The sequence below is a fragment of the Polyodon spathula genome, chromosome 9 (assembly GCF_017654505.1).
Source record: "Polyodon spathula isolate WHYD16114869_AA chromosome 9, ASM1765450v1, whole genome shotgun sequence".
NCBI lineage: Eukaryota > Metazoa > Chordata > Actinopteri > Acipenseriformes > Polyodontidae > Polyodon > Polyodon spathula.
In genome coordinates this window covers 24,075,089-24,092,061 of record NC_054542.1, presented here as the reverse complement: position 1 = coordinate 24,092,061, position 16,973 = coordinate 24,075,089, and the positions used below count along the sequence as shown (strand labels likewise).

At 35.3% G+C, this 16,973-nt stretch overlaps 1 protein-coding gene across 1 annotated transcript; it reads right to left on the bottom strand.

The window, feature by feature from the left end:
* Positions 1–4,560: 4,560 nt before the first annotated feature.
* Positions 4,561–16,284, bottom strand: sft2d2a (SFT2 domain containing 2a). Its single transcript, XM_041258933.1, has 8 exons — positions 16,123–16,284; positions 15,002–15,091; positions 13,977–14,062; positions 11,546–11,627; positions 8,870–8,905; positions 7,205–7,263; positions 4,967–4,996; positions 4,561–4,671 (listed from the first exon to the last, which is right to left on the bottom strand). Exons 1-8 carry the CDS (start codon positions 16,186–16,188, stop codon positions 4,632–4,634), a joined length of 489 nt encoding a protein of 162 aa, XP_041114867.1. The 5' UTR covers positions 16,189–16,284; the 3' UTR covers positions 4,561–4,631.
* Between the last annotated feature and the right edge of the window lie 689 nt (positions 16,285–16,973).

The following is a 16,973-nucleotide window of genomic DNA, read 5'->3' as shown; positions in this document are numbered from 1 at the left end:
CAGTATGCCACTGTTTTTTTTGTTTTTTTTTTAATGAAAGTTGTCACATATTGCCAAGCAAATTGTCCCATTTTTCTCCCCAATTTTTTTTGCGCAATTATTATGTGTGTCCTCGGCTCACCGCTCGCAACCGCCCCTGCCGACTCAGGAAACAGAGGCTTGAACACGCGTCCTCCGAAACGTGTTCCTGCGGATCCAGAGCGAGGCCACCAGACCCATAGTGCCAGAGGATAACACAGATCTGGTGACTCCTTTGCAGAACCACAGGCGCCCTATCAGCCACACCCCTGCAGATTTATGCCCCCTCTACCCAGGCGGTGCTCTGGCCAATTGTGCGCAACCCCCTTGGAACCCCCTGTCACGGTCAGCTGTGACAGCCTGGATTCGAACGTGAGGTTTCCAGGCTATATGGCGCATCCTGTATCATGAAAATTCCAGTATTTTTTAAAGCCATAGACAAGTTGAATGACCGGAAATGACGCACAGTTTTGGTTGGGCTTCTTTTGGGCTTTTTTTCTTACAGAGATCTGGCAACCTTGCTTGTATTGACACAGGAACAAGAGAATGTCTCAGCAGACTTTGACCCCAGAGCGATCTTCACTGTAATATTTCACAATATACGAGCAGGTAGTCACAAGAACCCTCTGATTCTGATTCACTACAATAGTGTGAACACTGAGCTAACATTAATAGGCACTGGCGTTGGTCCATTCCAAGGATTTGAACAATGGTGGATCTAAATACTTTCAAAACTGCACATTTGAGACCTATAAAATGAATACTTGTGCATGGTATAAACATTCTGTGGAACTATTTTGTTAGCTACCTGTTGGAGATAAAGCAAGAGCCTCACTTGGCAATGGTAGGGAAGAAAACTCAGTGAGGGATTAAAATAAGACATACATAATCAAAACAACATTTTCCATCTCTGTTTAAAATTATCTATGTGTACTTGTCATAACTTCCCACTGATTACTAATCAAACACAGTCTAGGTGGATACTATTAATACATTAGGTTGGGTGGATACTTATGATAACAGGTACTGTACAATATTACATATCACAAAGGAGATTTCCATGTAAATGTATGAATGACTAAAACTAAAACTAAAATAATCAGCTACACAGGACACCATTTTCATCTTGATTAATCCCTCATAAATAACTAGCATTGTAGACACAAATAACATGTGAAGTGTCTTTTGCTTGCTGATCGTTCTGGTTTGTTGATAGAAAAACAATGGGTTGTTGTGGCCATGGCTTGTGTCTCTTATGCAAGGTTCTCATAGGAAAAGCATAGCAAACCATAATAAAACACCGTGAAAGCATGGTAAAGGATTGGTAATCATTGTAGAGACGACAGAGACGACTGGAGAGTAGAGAATTTCTCTACAAGAATAATTAAATGTATGTTGCAGCATTTTGGACAGAGATACTGTACAGAGTGTTTGTCAGAAAATTTGGGTTGCACTAATTAAGCCCACTACAGCACCTCTGCTGATGTCTAGTAGCTCCTTGCTGAAACACTGGGGTGCTAGGAGGAAATTAACTGGATTGCTGGCACATGACATTTAATCTTCCTATTTTGTTGGTGTGTACACTCTGACCTACACTTCCTAGAAACAAAACAGCAAGCTTCCTAAGTCAAGACACCCCAAAGAAAATACACCCAATCAGTATTTCCACCTCCTGTACATTATGGAAATCAAGTGAAGCAGAAAAGCGCACTGCGTGTTCTTCGGTCCTGCAGAAACCAGATCTCTCCCCATCTACACAACTGTCATCAATTGAGGCCGAGCTGCTTCTTAGCAATAGTTCAGTACTAATTGAATTATTGCAAACCCAGCTGCCTAATCAGTATTTTAATCAGCAGCAGGTTGGGTGCAAAGATTAGAGGATTTAGGAAGACAAGGCAGATTAAGGTTTTATTAACAGTGGACGCGTGTGCCCACTGAAAGTCGGAAATTTAATGCTGGGCTTTATTTTTTTTAAGTATGTTTCACAAAAACAACTGGTCTTTTCCTTTTAGAACAGATTGATCATTATACATCATTTTTTCTCATCTTGGTTCTCACCCTCCCCCCTTTCTGTCAAAGGTTCTTTGTGGTCAAAGTCTGTCCTTTTGTCCATGTCTAACAAGCAGCATTGACTGTTGAACTGCCCTGGCGTGTAGCAGGTACTGTCCATGTCATATCCCAATATCCTTACAGCATGAATAGTACTAAGCAGTATATGAACTTCGGCACTGTCTCTACATTTCTACAGATATGTCACACATCATTCACATTGTACTGTAAAGAAAGTTGAAATACAAAAGCTTACTAAATTAGGAAGAAGCAGTGTTTAATTATCTACCAGACCACGTTTAAGTGACTCGAGCACCCATTAGTTATTTAAAAAGCAGTGGGATGTCAACCTAATGAGATAAATTGAAAGGGATAAGCAAAATGGCCTATTTGCATTTTTCTTTTGGGTGAGTATATTGACTGTCACTGTAATGAAAAAGAAAGAAAAAACTGGACCTGTTTGGCCTATGAAATCATGGCACAAGCTTCAGTCAGAGAGCACCAAATTAAAACCACTATAATATGATCATAAAACAATGAAGCAAAGAAAAAACACGGTGTAAAGAAATAAGATAAAATAGTCTTATGCAACTAGTTGCATATTGTATGCAAATTAAAAATATCACCAATCGGATACTAATCCCTAATATAAATTAACAGCCAATTGAGATACCTAGTCATATTTAAAAGCTAAACAGATACATCAACATAATATGCATTACAGAAGTTAGCATTCACACAATGTAAAGTAGCAAAAGAGAGTCAAGTACAGAACTTTGTATTACAGTGTAACTCCCTTTAAAATACTTCAGCTTTCAACAAAAGGTTAAATAAAACAAACAGCCACTCAACCACAAGACCCTTATTTTGATCCATAACAACATGGTTCCTTTTCCTTTCTTCCTAAAATGAACTTTTACAGTGTATGACATCATATTGGTTTTGTTCTGTGATTTTCTTTATTGCTTTTATTCAAGCTTGCAATTCAACAGCTGAAATCAGTCCATATCCAGTGTCCAGTAACTGTCTCACTAATTAGGTGATTAAGTGTATATGCTTCAGTCATAGTCACTCAAGCGTGTCATGGTCAAGGATGAATGATCGAGTGATTAAGAAAAAAAAAGTCAATGTCCATCATTTATATACCTTATTTTTTTCCCGAAAATAAATGTGTTATAATAGTGACATTTCTTTTGATGCTCGGTATATATAGTTTTAATTTTAGATGACTGTTTTTTATAATTCATAGGCTGTCAAAATGCTTTATACTATGGATTTAAACTGTATTTCTGTGCACATTTCATGTTCGCCAAAACTGGCAGTGAAGCCAACAAAGATTTTAGTAAGTAATGAGATAAATAAGTTTGAAATAATGTTGGGGCCAAATTGAAGGTAGTGGAGGAAAGGGGTATTGTGGCAGAACATGGTCTATAAAAGGTTTCTTCCTAAAGTGGCGGGCACTTCTGATACACCTGTTCTTTTTTTAATTTGTAACTTTAAAGTGGTGCAAACTTCACTGAAGCAAAAGCTCAATACATCTAGTGCTTTACACAATGGATGCTGTAAAGTTGGCTACATCATATAATATTAACTTATATTCTTAATTCCTTAATCTGTTTTTTCCATTAGGAACAAATTACCAATATTGAAACATGAATATTCTCTTTATGTGTTAGTAGGATCACTATATTTACATTTTCCAAATGTTGGAATAAAAATCAGTATCTAATATATAAAGACACTTTCAATACAATTGGGAACAACTTCCATTATTTTTTTGTACAGTAAACTGAAATTAAAACTCTTTCAACACTGCATATCTCTTAACCAGGTATGATCTTGGGTATGCCCTTGTATTATTACTGTATTGTTTGTCTCCACATAAGAAACTGAAGCTGTTTAACTAGTCACAGTATTAATACATTTATGCAAAGTTATTGCTGGAGCAGTTAAGATAATGCAATTGAGCTAACATTCTTTTAGTTAGACAATCACAGCTTCTTTAATAACCCTGGGATTCTTGAGATACTGTAAATGGCATATTGGATGCATCGATCTCCCAGGCAGACACAGTTTGCACACTCCTGCAGTATCAACACCATCAACATATGTATACCACAAGTTTGTCATCATTACTTTTAGGTATATTTTCTCTCGTATGGTGTAAGATTCCTGTGAGCTTCTTGATGCTTTGATCAAAGCTACATCTTTATTAAAAAAACAAACAAACAAACAAAAAAAAAACAGTAGACACACATAATTAAGACACTGCAAGATACAGTATAGCCTATTAAACATAACTTGCCCCACCCATGAAGGAGCCCATGGGGTAGAACGCTGTTTAAACTAAGATTTTTTTACAGTATAAAAGCAAATTACCCCACCTGTGTTAGTATAGAGAGTTTAGAATTACAGCTTTGGACACCACATTCTCCCCTCCTACAGATCACCATTATTATTATATAATATATATATATATATATATATATATATATATATATATATATATATATATATATATAAATACACACACACACACACACACTTAGCAGAACCAGGCATCTTTAAGACAAGCAGACTGAAAAGCAACTCTTCACAGCATCTCTGAAAAAAAGAAAAGGAAAACATTTTTTCACCATATTTTCTCCTCTTTAAATTATTATATGCATGATGCTTCAGCAGGGTTGTGAGTTTTAGAGTGGTGGTGGTATTTAGTTCACAGCAGTTTACAAATAATTATATGCAGGGAATTTAAACACGGAACAAAAGTTAAAGCTGCTGTTATGGCAATGGGTTAGCACCACACTTAACAGAAATATTGTTTCTGTTGATGTCCTCTTCCCAAAGTCACACTAAAACTAAAAGTTCAAAAAAGTAAACAATTAAATATCTCACTCACCTTGCAAATGGTATAAAGGATAAACTATACCTGTTAAAATAAAAGGATTAAGTGTTATGGGCACATGCTCAAATCATTTCATGAACTAATATGTTTTTTAATGAAACTCACATTTTTTAAATATATATGTACAGTCAAACCTGCTTAATTTCATCAAATTGAAATGTCCCGGCCACAATATAATGGGAGTCAATGGAAACATACTCCTGATAATTTTGGTTTTTTTTGGTTTAATGTCACACTCCGCTTAATATCGAGGAAAGGTAACAGTCATACAACTGATTTCCACCCCACTTAATATCAGTTCAATATGCCTGCATCAGCTGTACTGTATTTTGGCACATTTTGTATACACCGTACTCAACAGCCTTGTGGTCACATGATCACCCAGCTTGACTCGTGGAGATCAGAAGTGTGTGTTCAGTGTTTTTTTTTTGACCAATGCATATTAACAACGAAAAAGTTGTGAAACTAACAGATTTAAAAGGCTGAAACAACTGCTATAATCGAGACAGGAGAGAAAGAAGAAGAAAAACTTGCTAACATACCAGTATGTATGTATGTATGTATGTATGTATGTATGTATATATATATATATATATATATATATATATATATATATATATATATATATATATACAGTAATCAAAACACACACAATGTGATGAAGAATGATTAATGTTCTCAGCACTATTCTGCAATTTAGCAGTACATCATTGAATGATCTTAACAATTTTGTTAAAGTGAGGTAGCCCATTTCTGGACTTTTAGTTGTTAAGCTAATAGAAATATACCAATCTAATGTATTACTACAATCAATCAAAGGTTTACAAATCTAACTATATACTAGTAATAACTTAAACAACTACAGAGTTACTAGAGTGTGCAGTGTGCCAGCTGAATTCATTTTCCCCATTTTTTTTCAACAGGAAAAGCAAGCTATCAAAATAAGTGCTTTAAATACTGCTATTTTGTCAATCTCTCCCTGCGTTGTGGGGATTTGTTAGAAGGGTGCTTGACAAAACAAAGGCCAGAGCATTTACAAGGCTTGATGCTAGCAATTTTGCCCTTATTTAAATTAGCCAAGCTAAAAGCTAGACAAATAATGTTTTTTTTTTTTTTTTAATGTTATTGTGATGTCTGCCAGGAAGCCATCAGGGAAAAATAAGCCTCCTGGCATTTTCAATCCCCTCCATGCTTATTTTTTGGCATCGACACCTCTGGGGTTGTGAGCCTGAGGCAACTGATTAAGTGCTTAAATACAAAGTAGTGAAAGGGGCCGGTGGTTTTGTGGACAGACAAAAAAAAGCAACATTTAGATTTGAAACCATGCTGGGGCTCTCAAAAAGGTTAAATCAGTCCTGGGAGATCACAAACATAATCATCATAATTTTGCCAAATAAAATACAATACACCTCCTTAAAAAAAAAACAACCTGCCACAACTAAATAAACAGTCCTGCAACCTAACATAGCGCATGCTCCCAGGTGAAAGGGACCTTGTTCTTTTTGTGTGCAAGCACTGGGTTTGTTTTCTACATTGTACATAGCCATACTAGTGTTGCTTTTACATAGATCCGTCCGTCTGTCCCCAAGTTAAAAATATGAAAAAATACAATTCAAAAACAATAATGCAATGGTTTAGACCACAAACGTATAAATTCTGCAATGAACATTCTGCACTCCATCTATGTGTTGATTTTACACAGCTGAATCACAGGAGCAGATACTTTCAACAACACCAGAGAAACTGAAAACTGTAACTCTTATCTGCTTAAAGTAATTATTTAGTAAATTTGCAAACACATTTAAAATGTCCTTTCACATTAAGCAAAACAATTGTAAACACACTTTAAATTTATTTCTATATTAAATAAAACAATTGAAAAATCTGATTAAACTATTTTATGGAAACTCTGAAATGATACTGCAACACTTTGCAAAACGTACTGTGCTTGTGCACTATTTTGTGAAAAGGTTACTAATTGGCACAAGGGAATTTTCATGCCAATGTTCCACAATGGGAATTATGAATAATATTATCAATAACTCAAATTGACCTAATCTTAAATATTAACTCTAGTTGTTGACACGGATTAAGATCTTTACCAGTCTAACGTCTGAAATTAAAGTGCACTGCAACACTGTATTCTACATTGTTAACATAATCCTGTAGTGCACAGAGAATAAATGCAAACATTTTTTAAGTCGATTATAAAAGCATTCAAATGTTACTTACCATGCAAATGCGAAAAACTGCATGATGCAAAACAGCACAGCAAGCCCTTTGTTCTTCCACTGCAGACAGAAACATTAGAGTACGTTTCAATCTACTGGAACCACACTAACACCCTCCACTTAAAATAATAATAATAATAATAATAATAATAATAATAATAATAATAATATCTTTAATTTAAATATAGCGCCTTTCACACTGAAGTGTCCCAAGGCGCTGCACAATCAAAATGTTCATATTTCAAAACCTAGGAAGCCTAAGAGTAGAAGACAGTCGAAAAGAGGTACATTTTCAAGAAGTTTTAAACTGAAAAACTAATGAAGAGATTTCTATAAGGAAGGGACAGGGCAACTAAATCTACACCCACCAACAGTAATACACTAAGGTGAAACGCATTTAAGAAGTCCAGAATTAGAAGACCGGAACTATCTACGAAGGTCCATGATGTAAGAAAGAGCAATATGTTCAATATGCCCAACAAGATTCTAGCTGCTGCATTTTGTACCAACTGTGAACGATTGATAGAGTGAGCAGGAAGACCAGCAAAAAGGGCACTGCAATAATCTGAGCGAGAAGTTGCAAAGGCACGAACAAGGTTCAGCATGACCACAACAAATAACAGTTATGGCAAACAGGCACTAGAGGTTGTCAATATCAGTTTCATACTGTATGTACAGAAAGCTTGGGAAAGACTGGAGTATGCACACGGTGTATCTTTTAAAATACAGTATAAATAAACACTAGCCAAGTGCTAATTGTTTGAATTTTGCCCACATATTTAACCATTGGCAAAAAAACACACGCTAAATACAGGTGGTAGTCTAGTGTACAGTGTAGACCAACTTTTTTTTATATATTCAGTAATTCTCCACAGCCTACTTCATATACAATTAAACACTCTGCACAAAGTCTTGTACACAAATACAGGGAAATTAGTGTTGGTGTAATTTATATGTGGGAACGGATTTGTTTTGGGTGCTTTTTGGAGTTGTGTTTGATTAAATTACTGAGACTTGCTGCCTGTTAGGTTTGGTTGAGAGGAACGGCAGCGAGTGTTTGGCTGTGCCGGTCCTCAATCAGCAGGTGGGCGGGTCTCGACTGAGCGTCTGTCAACATAAAAACATCCGGTGGGGATCGTTCTGGACGACTGCAACACCATGCTACACAGTGGGGTGCGTCCGCTCTGCAGAATTACAGCTACGCAACCCTTAAACGAACATGGTACTTGTGAAGGCAATGCCCATCCAAGGCCTTACAAAGAAGCAGGAGTCATCGTAGTAATATTGTCTTATGAGTAGGTTAGTTTAGGGGATATTGATAACGAGGATAACATTGTGTAGCCAGTTCATGGAGCAGGATGCCTCGTTCAATAAGGCTAGCACTCGCCCTGTGCGGCCCTTTTATTTGTAGTTTTTGTACTGTGTTTTAATTATGATTTTGTACAGTCTAGTGTATGTGTCCTCTGTGCGTTATCATCGTTGGTAGTATCACATGACCCGTGTGTTTACTTTTTTGTGCATGACAATAAATCCTGTGCACTGAGCGGTGTTTAAATAATAACTCCCAAGTCTCTCTGTTTTGCATATCAGCAGTGGCCCACACACGTAACGAGTACCCTGTCACAATGTTTTCAAATCACATTCAATAAAATAACAATGTACTCACCCAAAATGCAGAGCACAGTGTTAAGATCAGAGACACCTATAGAGAAAATAACTGTTCAGACATCATATTGGACCAAAGAATAGGAAAACCAGTGCAGGCACATACAGAGGGTCTTTAATCTCGTAATACGAACAAGTTTATAGTGAAATGCTATATGAAACTTCTATAGGAGGCTAGCAGTAAATAGTAAAAGTTTGGTTAAGACTGGTGCAAAATCAATGCAGTTATTGCATTCACCATGCAGTGTGTGCTAGACAGGCAGACTTGGGTCAGTTAAATAATTAAATGAAATATACAATTTCAATTTTAGTAATAAGCAACATAAGTCTTAATAGATACTATACTTTATAGAACACAGATTCTATCCATGTAAAAGTTTAAACTGTAGATGCAAGATATTCAGTCGTGGACTACAAGGTAATTATATAAAAATTAAATGGGCAAAAAATCCTTTAGCATAAAAACTTTAATATGTTGTTTAATTGCATGTGCACATCAACAATACGTAGAACAAATAAATAAACATCCCACTGCATTGCCACTTGATCTAAAGACAAAAGTCAAAAGGGAAGCACACACTATTTACCAAACTTTGCACTGGAACCCAGATACTGTACTGTTCATGTTGTTTATATCATTAAATGGTGCAGAAATGTTTTGGATAATTTATTGTCACTTACTGTGCAGCTATGTGTATGTTTTAAATCAGGAAGTAAATAATTTTGCTTGTAGAGAATGCATTTGCCCAGGGGGGCAAAAGTCAACAATAGCACAGAGTGAAAATGGGTCCAGTGGTTAAACAAAGGGGCTTGTTACCAGGAGGTTACGGGTTCAATCCCAGCTCAGCCACTGACTCACTGTGTGAGAACCTGAACAAGTCACTTCACCTCCTTGTCCTCCGTCCTTCAGATGAGATGTAAAACCAAAGTCCTATTGTAAGTGACTCTGCAGCAGCAGTTGTGATGCACAGTTCACCCCCTAGTCTCTGTAAGTAGCTTTGTATAAAAGCATCTGTCCAAATGAATTATTAATAATAATAATAATAATAATAATACTGTTGAAGTTCAGATAATTATGTATGTCTAATGACATTGGAGTCTTAAACAGTTATTTAGTAATCTATTAATTTACTTTTGCTCACTGAAATGTATGCGTTGTACTGTACAGTTAACTGCATTGTATATTATCTATAATAATAATAATAATAATAATAATAATAATAAAGCCTACAGGACAAAATGTTACTAGCAATCTGGTAACTCTTGGAAACATTAAATACAATCAATTACATTACAACAGGTTAGCAAAAAAAAATGTAATAGATCAACTACCAGAGCAAAATAAGATTCGAAACAAAGCAGACAATCCTTTCAAAATATCAAAGTGAATGACGAGTTTTACATTTACTTTAAAGCCATTAAAAGCATTGTTTAGAACAAAATGCTAACGTTGTGACTGTAATATGATCTGAATGTTGTTTTGGTTTTACGTGTTGGGAATGACAATCAAATGGCTCTTAAATAGCTTCCCCTGGCTTTCTACTAGTCTGTTATATGCATTACCTATACAATAAATAAGGTTTACTGTAGACCCCTGTGTAACATGAACAACTTTTCTCCATTCTCTACAGTATGTTTTGTGCATGCTCATTAGGCTGACATGGGGTAAAGTGATGGTGTAATGCTTTTGGACTGGTTTAGGTAAGAAAGTGAATGAGAGCATGTACAGGTTAAAAATATTAATGTAAAACCGAATGCTTATGAGATTATAGCCAATCACAATCCGAAATGTCTATAGGAGACTAGAAATATATGGTCAAAGTTTACTGAAGCTTTATATAAAATTAAGGCAGTTATCATGTTCACCCACTACAGTGTGGCAGACGGACAGAGAGACTGACAGACTCAATCTGTGTATAAGGGTATCCATTTTTTGAAGAGGGTAATTTATTCTTGCCAATACAAAAACGCAGAAAAACGAATGAACAGCTGAGCTTGTGCAACTCAGTGACCGGCACAGAATAGATTTTCTGGTACGTGAGCGATTTATTTTAATTTAGCAAGTCTATTCTTAGTGAAATGCAATAATTGGTTAGTTTGTAACTAAGGCACAAAGTATGTCAAGTGATACGCAGAATGATGCACAAGCATCGAATAAATATCTATGCTGCTGTAGGATATAAACCCAAGGATTACATTATTAGCAATTTTAATGTTACCAAGTTTTCTGTTTGAAAATGATCCCCCCCCCCCCCCCCCCCCCCCCCCCCCATGTTTGTGTTTTTTTTTAAATTTACAATAAAAGGAACAATAAAAACTGGAATTACCGGAGACCTTTTATATCTGCAGTCATGTATTTATTTATTTTACTTTTTTTAAAACAAACTTAAAATTAGACATCGTCAATTTTTCAGTTAAACAATCTGTGAAGGCACAAGCCCAATTGTTTGACTGTTTGATTAGTTCTCATTTTACATTACATGTCTTTCAATAGACTTCATAACCCTAATCCATCTCCTACGGCCAGTAGGTATGTATCAACTGAAGGTTACTTAAACTTTAGGTTTGAGAATTAGAAATGTATTTATTCGGATTAATTAGTATATGTTTTTTATATCGGAAACTAATTTCAAATTGGAAGAAAAAGGCAAAAGAGTGACGCTGTAATAAGGCTTACCAACATTACAGCAGTGGCTATGGCTCGAGTCGGCTCAACCATTTTCTTCATCTGATTTAAGGGTCCCATTAGAAACATGGTGCTAAAGTTAAAAAGAAAAAAGGCATGAAAAGATTCCCAAATTACAATCAAAATATTGAAACTGCCCTACCAATGTATCTGTAACGTTGATAATGAATTACATACCATCACCAAACCACCTAAAAATAGTTTTTATCCCACGATTTCCAAGTCTTCAATGGCTAATCCAATCAAGTGTCATTATTAACCTAATTGGAAAAAAAATCATTAAATTATAGATATTATATATATATATATATATATATATATATATATATATATATATATATATATATATATATATATATATATATATATACACACACACACATACATACACATACAGTACAGTACACTCAATTCCCTAAACACTTTTGCAACAAGTGAGTTCCATTTTGGAAAAAAGTCTCATTTGTATTGAATATGTTTTTACCATTTTGGAAGACATGACATTTGTAAGGAAAACTGAGTGCCAGCTTGAATAGCTTCAGTTAGAGTTTGATAGGTTTAACAGGTTTCATCACAATTGGGGAAAAAGATAAAAAAAATAAGTGTTACGCATACGGGTGTTTCCACTAAGTGCCTTGCGCTGATGACATAGATCACGTGAAAGATAATGACAGCCATGTATCAGAATGAATAGAGCATGACATGCTGAGGTTATTAGGAAGTGTAACTGGAAGAAACCTGGGAGCAAACAAGTGAATCTATCTTTACATTATCAGTTATAGAGCTTTTAACCTAATCTCTTCAGCAGAGGTCGGAATCTGTAACAACAGCCACCCTATCAGTTTAGGCTCAACAGTAAAGTAATAAGCAATAATTGCTTCTGAGAAAATCTACAAGTCTTGTACCTCAGTGCAATTTGCCAAATCATTTTTGGGGTCCCAATTGTGTTGCAACATTGTACATGCACGTCATTATATTGACTTGAAACACTGTATGTCTACCACTATCTGCCTGATTAGCAGTAGGGAAATACTGTAAATACATTACAAAGGCTTTTACAGCAATATAAATTAAAAGCCCTCAATAAGTAGTAAATAATGTATTCATTTAAACAGTTCTAAAGTGTAATGTCCACTGTCTTTATTTTTAATTCAGAGCTGATTACATTTCCACACATTCTTGGCATAGATCCAGTAAATAATGCAATGTTCTTGTTTTTCTGAATTTATTTTTAAAAGTATTCTAACAAATAGCCAATATCATGTATGGCAGACTGTGTAAATTATTAAAATATCTTACCTTCAGATATTCCTATTATGGTTTTTATTGCTATTATGTGTATCAGAAATCCTTACTGACTTCAGAAACCCATGAGCTGGCTAAATAAAGCATAGTTAAACTTTATAAACATGTTATTGGCCTTTAGTGTAAAGAAAAAGGAAAGGGTAGTTTATATTAAAAATCAAAAACATAACAGAAGTAAAGCTAGTAACCTGCACTACACATCAATGGCAGAATGGCCATAATTAAGGCCCTGAAAGTCGCAGAAATTTTAAAATTCACGGCAGTATCATTGGAAAAGTATCGTATTTCACGAATTTAACTATTTTATAAGTTATATGTAGAGGTTATTGTTATTTGTTTTAATCATCAAATATAGTGATAAATGCGCTAACATCAAAATCAACGTCAAAGTTATTCAAACACTTTACAATAGCTTGTGAAACGGTGTTGTAATTAACAGACTGTAGGTAAAGTGTATCTGCAAGGACAGCTTTCAGTTCTGGTGTGCCGGTGCATGTTCACCTGGAATTCTGCCTTTCTCTTTCAGTGAATACTTGAATCTAAATGCCTGTCAACAGCCGATTCTCAGTAGTGACCTACAGTAACGTTGCCGGAGGTACAGAAGAGCTTACCGCAATCGCTGTGTAAAACTCCTGCTGGATCCTGCTTTACGTGATCTGCTGTAGACACATTTTTTTGCCTTTTTAGAGACATCTATTTTCTTGTTTACAGTGTGTAGTATTTAAATTCCCATCTAGCTTGCATACAGTCACATGACAATCACTGCACAGCACTATGTGCATGGTGAATAGTACACGCGGGCACACAGTTTCGTTAATGTGATTTTTTTTTGAATGAAATGCAAATAATAATTATGAAATAATTTATTTTTTACTTCTTAAGAATATTGTAAAATTCGCGGTATTGGGCTCATTTAACGATTTCCGCGAAACCCATGTTTTACACAGGGCCTTAGCCATAATTGTCCCTCAATGTTTTTTTTTTTTTTTTTTTTTTTTTTTTTTTTTTTAATTAGCCAGTAGTTAAGGTGTTTAACACATTTTCGCGTGAATTTCTCAAGGCCTGAGTTATAAAGTATTATAAATCAATTAGTTGACCTAACATAACTTTAACTCACCTTCCAATGGCTGAAATATTTCCAAGTGTGTAAAAGACAGCAAATAGTACTATTCCGTTTCTAGGCAGCCACAGTAAACAGACTCCCTGGAACAAATAATGGTAAAACAAATGCAGTGACTTTCCATAGACACCCCATTTCTATTAAATGGCTTAATGAGCTAAATTACACGCCCGAATAATTTTACATATAAAACGTGTCACTACGCATAGGCACGTAATATTAAATAATATCGCCTTTAACAGAGAATAGAGAAAAATGTTGGATCAGACTGAGGATAAAGCGAACACTGATTTTGCCAGAAAATGCATTGACAAAGGTCCCACGTTGCAAATATATCAGCAGAAGAGAGAGTAAAAGATGTTCTTTGCTTTGCTTTGTACACTGAAGATGGCACCCGATGAGATCCACAGCGCTCTACCACCAGGGGAAATTGACTTGTTTTGGTCATCGACTGATGACCATCTTCCTAATTTCAAAACATTAGCTTTCAGATACATAAATGCAGTAACAAATACAGGTGATGCTGAGCAAAGCAACTCTATGTATAATCTTATCCTTTCCGATCGGGGGTGTTCTCATTCGTAACACAAACTGAAAGAGCTGTTGTTCCTTTATTTCAATCTTGGAATTTAGAAAGACTTTGTTAAAAAAAAAAATCTACTGTTTTCTACTTATTTTTTAAAATTATTTATTATTTTTTACTTGTTAGTATTTTGATATCCAGTATGGTAGAAGAACCCAATATAACTGCACAATACTTTTGTTGCTTTGTACATACTTTTAATTTCTTCTGTGCATAATTCCCTGGGGTGTACCCTTTTACTGTGAGAATATGTCAAAATATTCTAATTTCCTTCTAACTGTAATGGGTATATTCCTTGAATGACTTATTGAGTAATGGTGGTAACCTTATTTTACATGGCATGACACATTAGGGTTGGGCATTTCATTTTACACTCAAAATGCTGGATTATTTAAAACGCTACAAAAAGTACAGTTAAGAGACTGAAGCAAGTACTCACCAGTATTGAGCACAGTACACCTATTGCGAAGCAGGCAATGAACCCTTTCACCCTTGTGGCCCATCCTAAGGATGTTGCATCAGATACTGTCTTCAAATCAGAGAAAAGTAAGAAATTAAGTGTGTGTAAAATCCCCCCATGTCACATGCCTTAGCTACACAACCAAAGGAAAACCTGGTGTGACAATCAACACTGTGTGAATAAGCATACATTGTAACTTAAAAGTAAAGCTATTGGCAGAGGAGGAACTATGTGAATCGAGTTATGGTCGTCTCATTCCTCGTCCCCCTTTACAAAAATAAATACATACAACTGCTTTTTACTGCATTCAGTAATTCCATCCACAGTAATTCTGAATGTTTTCATTTCAAATGATTAAGTATTGAACTTGTGGTTTTGTGGTACGGCAAGTTTGTCTTGCATAATTATTCTTTGTCCTCCGGTTCCTCAAAATAATTCCAAACATTCCTTTGCCTCGTTCCTTTGTTTAGATATGCAATTTTATTAAAATATATAACAAATGTCAGAAAAAAACACTGTTCTTACCCCGTGTGGCCATACACGCCCACTACAGCATGAACAGCGCACCAATGAAGCGCCAGACTGACCGAGAATAAAACCCGAGCCAGTGTCAATCTATTAGTTTCACCAATAAGAAAAACTACTTGCCATCACACAGTCACTTTCCTGAAGTGGCTACAACTACTGATCTATTGTCTCCATGTCAAGTGAAACCTCTGAAAACGCAAGTCGTCTCTTTGTACACTAAAACGTGTACAAATGAAAAAGCAATCGGTAATAAGCAACAAACTTTACGGCACCTATCAGTACCGTCAAAACAAAGCCGCACATACACACGAGTCAACCAATCCTTCGATTATTCTGTAATTCCTCAATAGTTTTCTTCACTCAATGTAATAGAAACCTCATTACGTATATGTCTACAGGGTTATTTATTAAAATTAATGTATTTAATTTATTTAGATTCAGTAAATTCAACTAAGGCATGTTTTGACAACCTGATAACTCGCCCTGTTGTAAACAGGAATAGTTGCGTTTCATTTTCCTTCTCCAATCGAAAATTCCTAATGATACATATAATATAATGAAACTAGTTGTACCTCTGACAGTACGTTGGTGTCGTCGTTACTGTCCTGGCCACTGAGTACTCTCTTTAATTTGTCCATGAATTTTAGCCACGGTGAGCCAGTACAGTAGTATTAAATCGCTTCCAAGATCTTCCGCTTATGTTTGTGCTCAACAGGTGAATTCACTAACTTCCTCTGACGTGCGGGTTGGTTGCTGTAACTACAGAAACAGTGACGGCACTATACACGTCCACGCACTCAACTCGCGGCGCTGCAAAAGTAATATAAGAGCACCACCTGCAGCACGACAGCAGAAATGCATGCACTTATTAAGGAAAGGAAACGGTGATTAAATTAATTTTCTATGGCTATTTCGTCATCCGTTTGAAGTGAAATGTTTTTTTTTTTTTTTTTTTTTTTAAATAATAGTATAAAACATCAAAGTTACATGTATGTATGTGCAGTGTATGAGCTTTGACCAAGCAGTTCAACATGCCTAACCATTATCTGCATGATCTGACTGTTCTTGTTATATTTTTACTTGTTTTTATTTATATATATATATATATATATATATATATATATATATATATATATATATATTTTATTTCTTTTCTTCATTCCATTTTCTGTATATTAGTATATACTGTTACAGTTTTTTCTGCTTATTTACATGTTATTCATATCACTTACGTATTAAAATTGTGGTGATTCAAAATGGGTTATTTTTGTTAAACTGACACCTTTGAATGTAAACATCAATCTCTCTTCACTACTTTCAAGAGACCTCTGAGGTAAAGATTTAAATGCAGTGCACACTCGAATATAAAACAAAAACAGCAACCCTAAAGTAAAAGTAATGAAGCACAAAGTACAACATAAAT

Bases quoted from the DNA above. Each gene is read 5' to 3' on its own strand.
- sft2d2a (XM_041258933.1), bottom strand. From the start codon at position 16,188: ATGGACAAATTAAAGAGAGTACTCAGTGGCCAGGACAGTAACGACGAC. The intron at 15,092-16,122 runs GTACAACTAGTT...TCTGATTTGAAG, and splicing joins ACACCAACGTACTGTCAGAG to ACAGTATCTGATGCAACATC. The intron at 7,264-8,869 runs GTGAGTACATTG...TTCTGTCTGCAG, and splicing joins CACTGTGCTCTGCATTTTGG to TGGAAGAACAAAGGGCTTGC.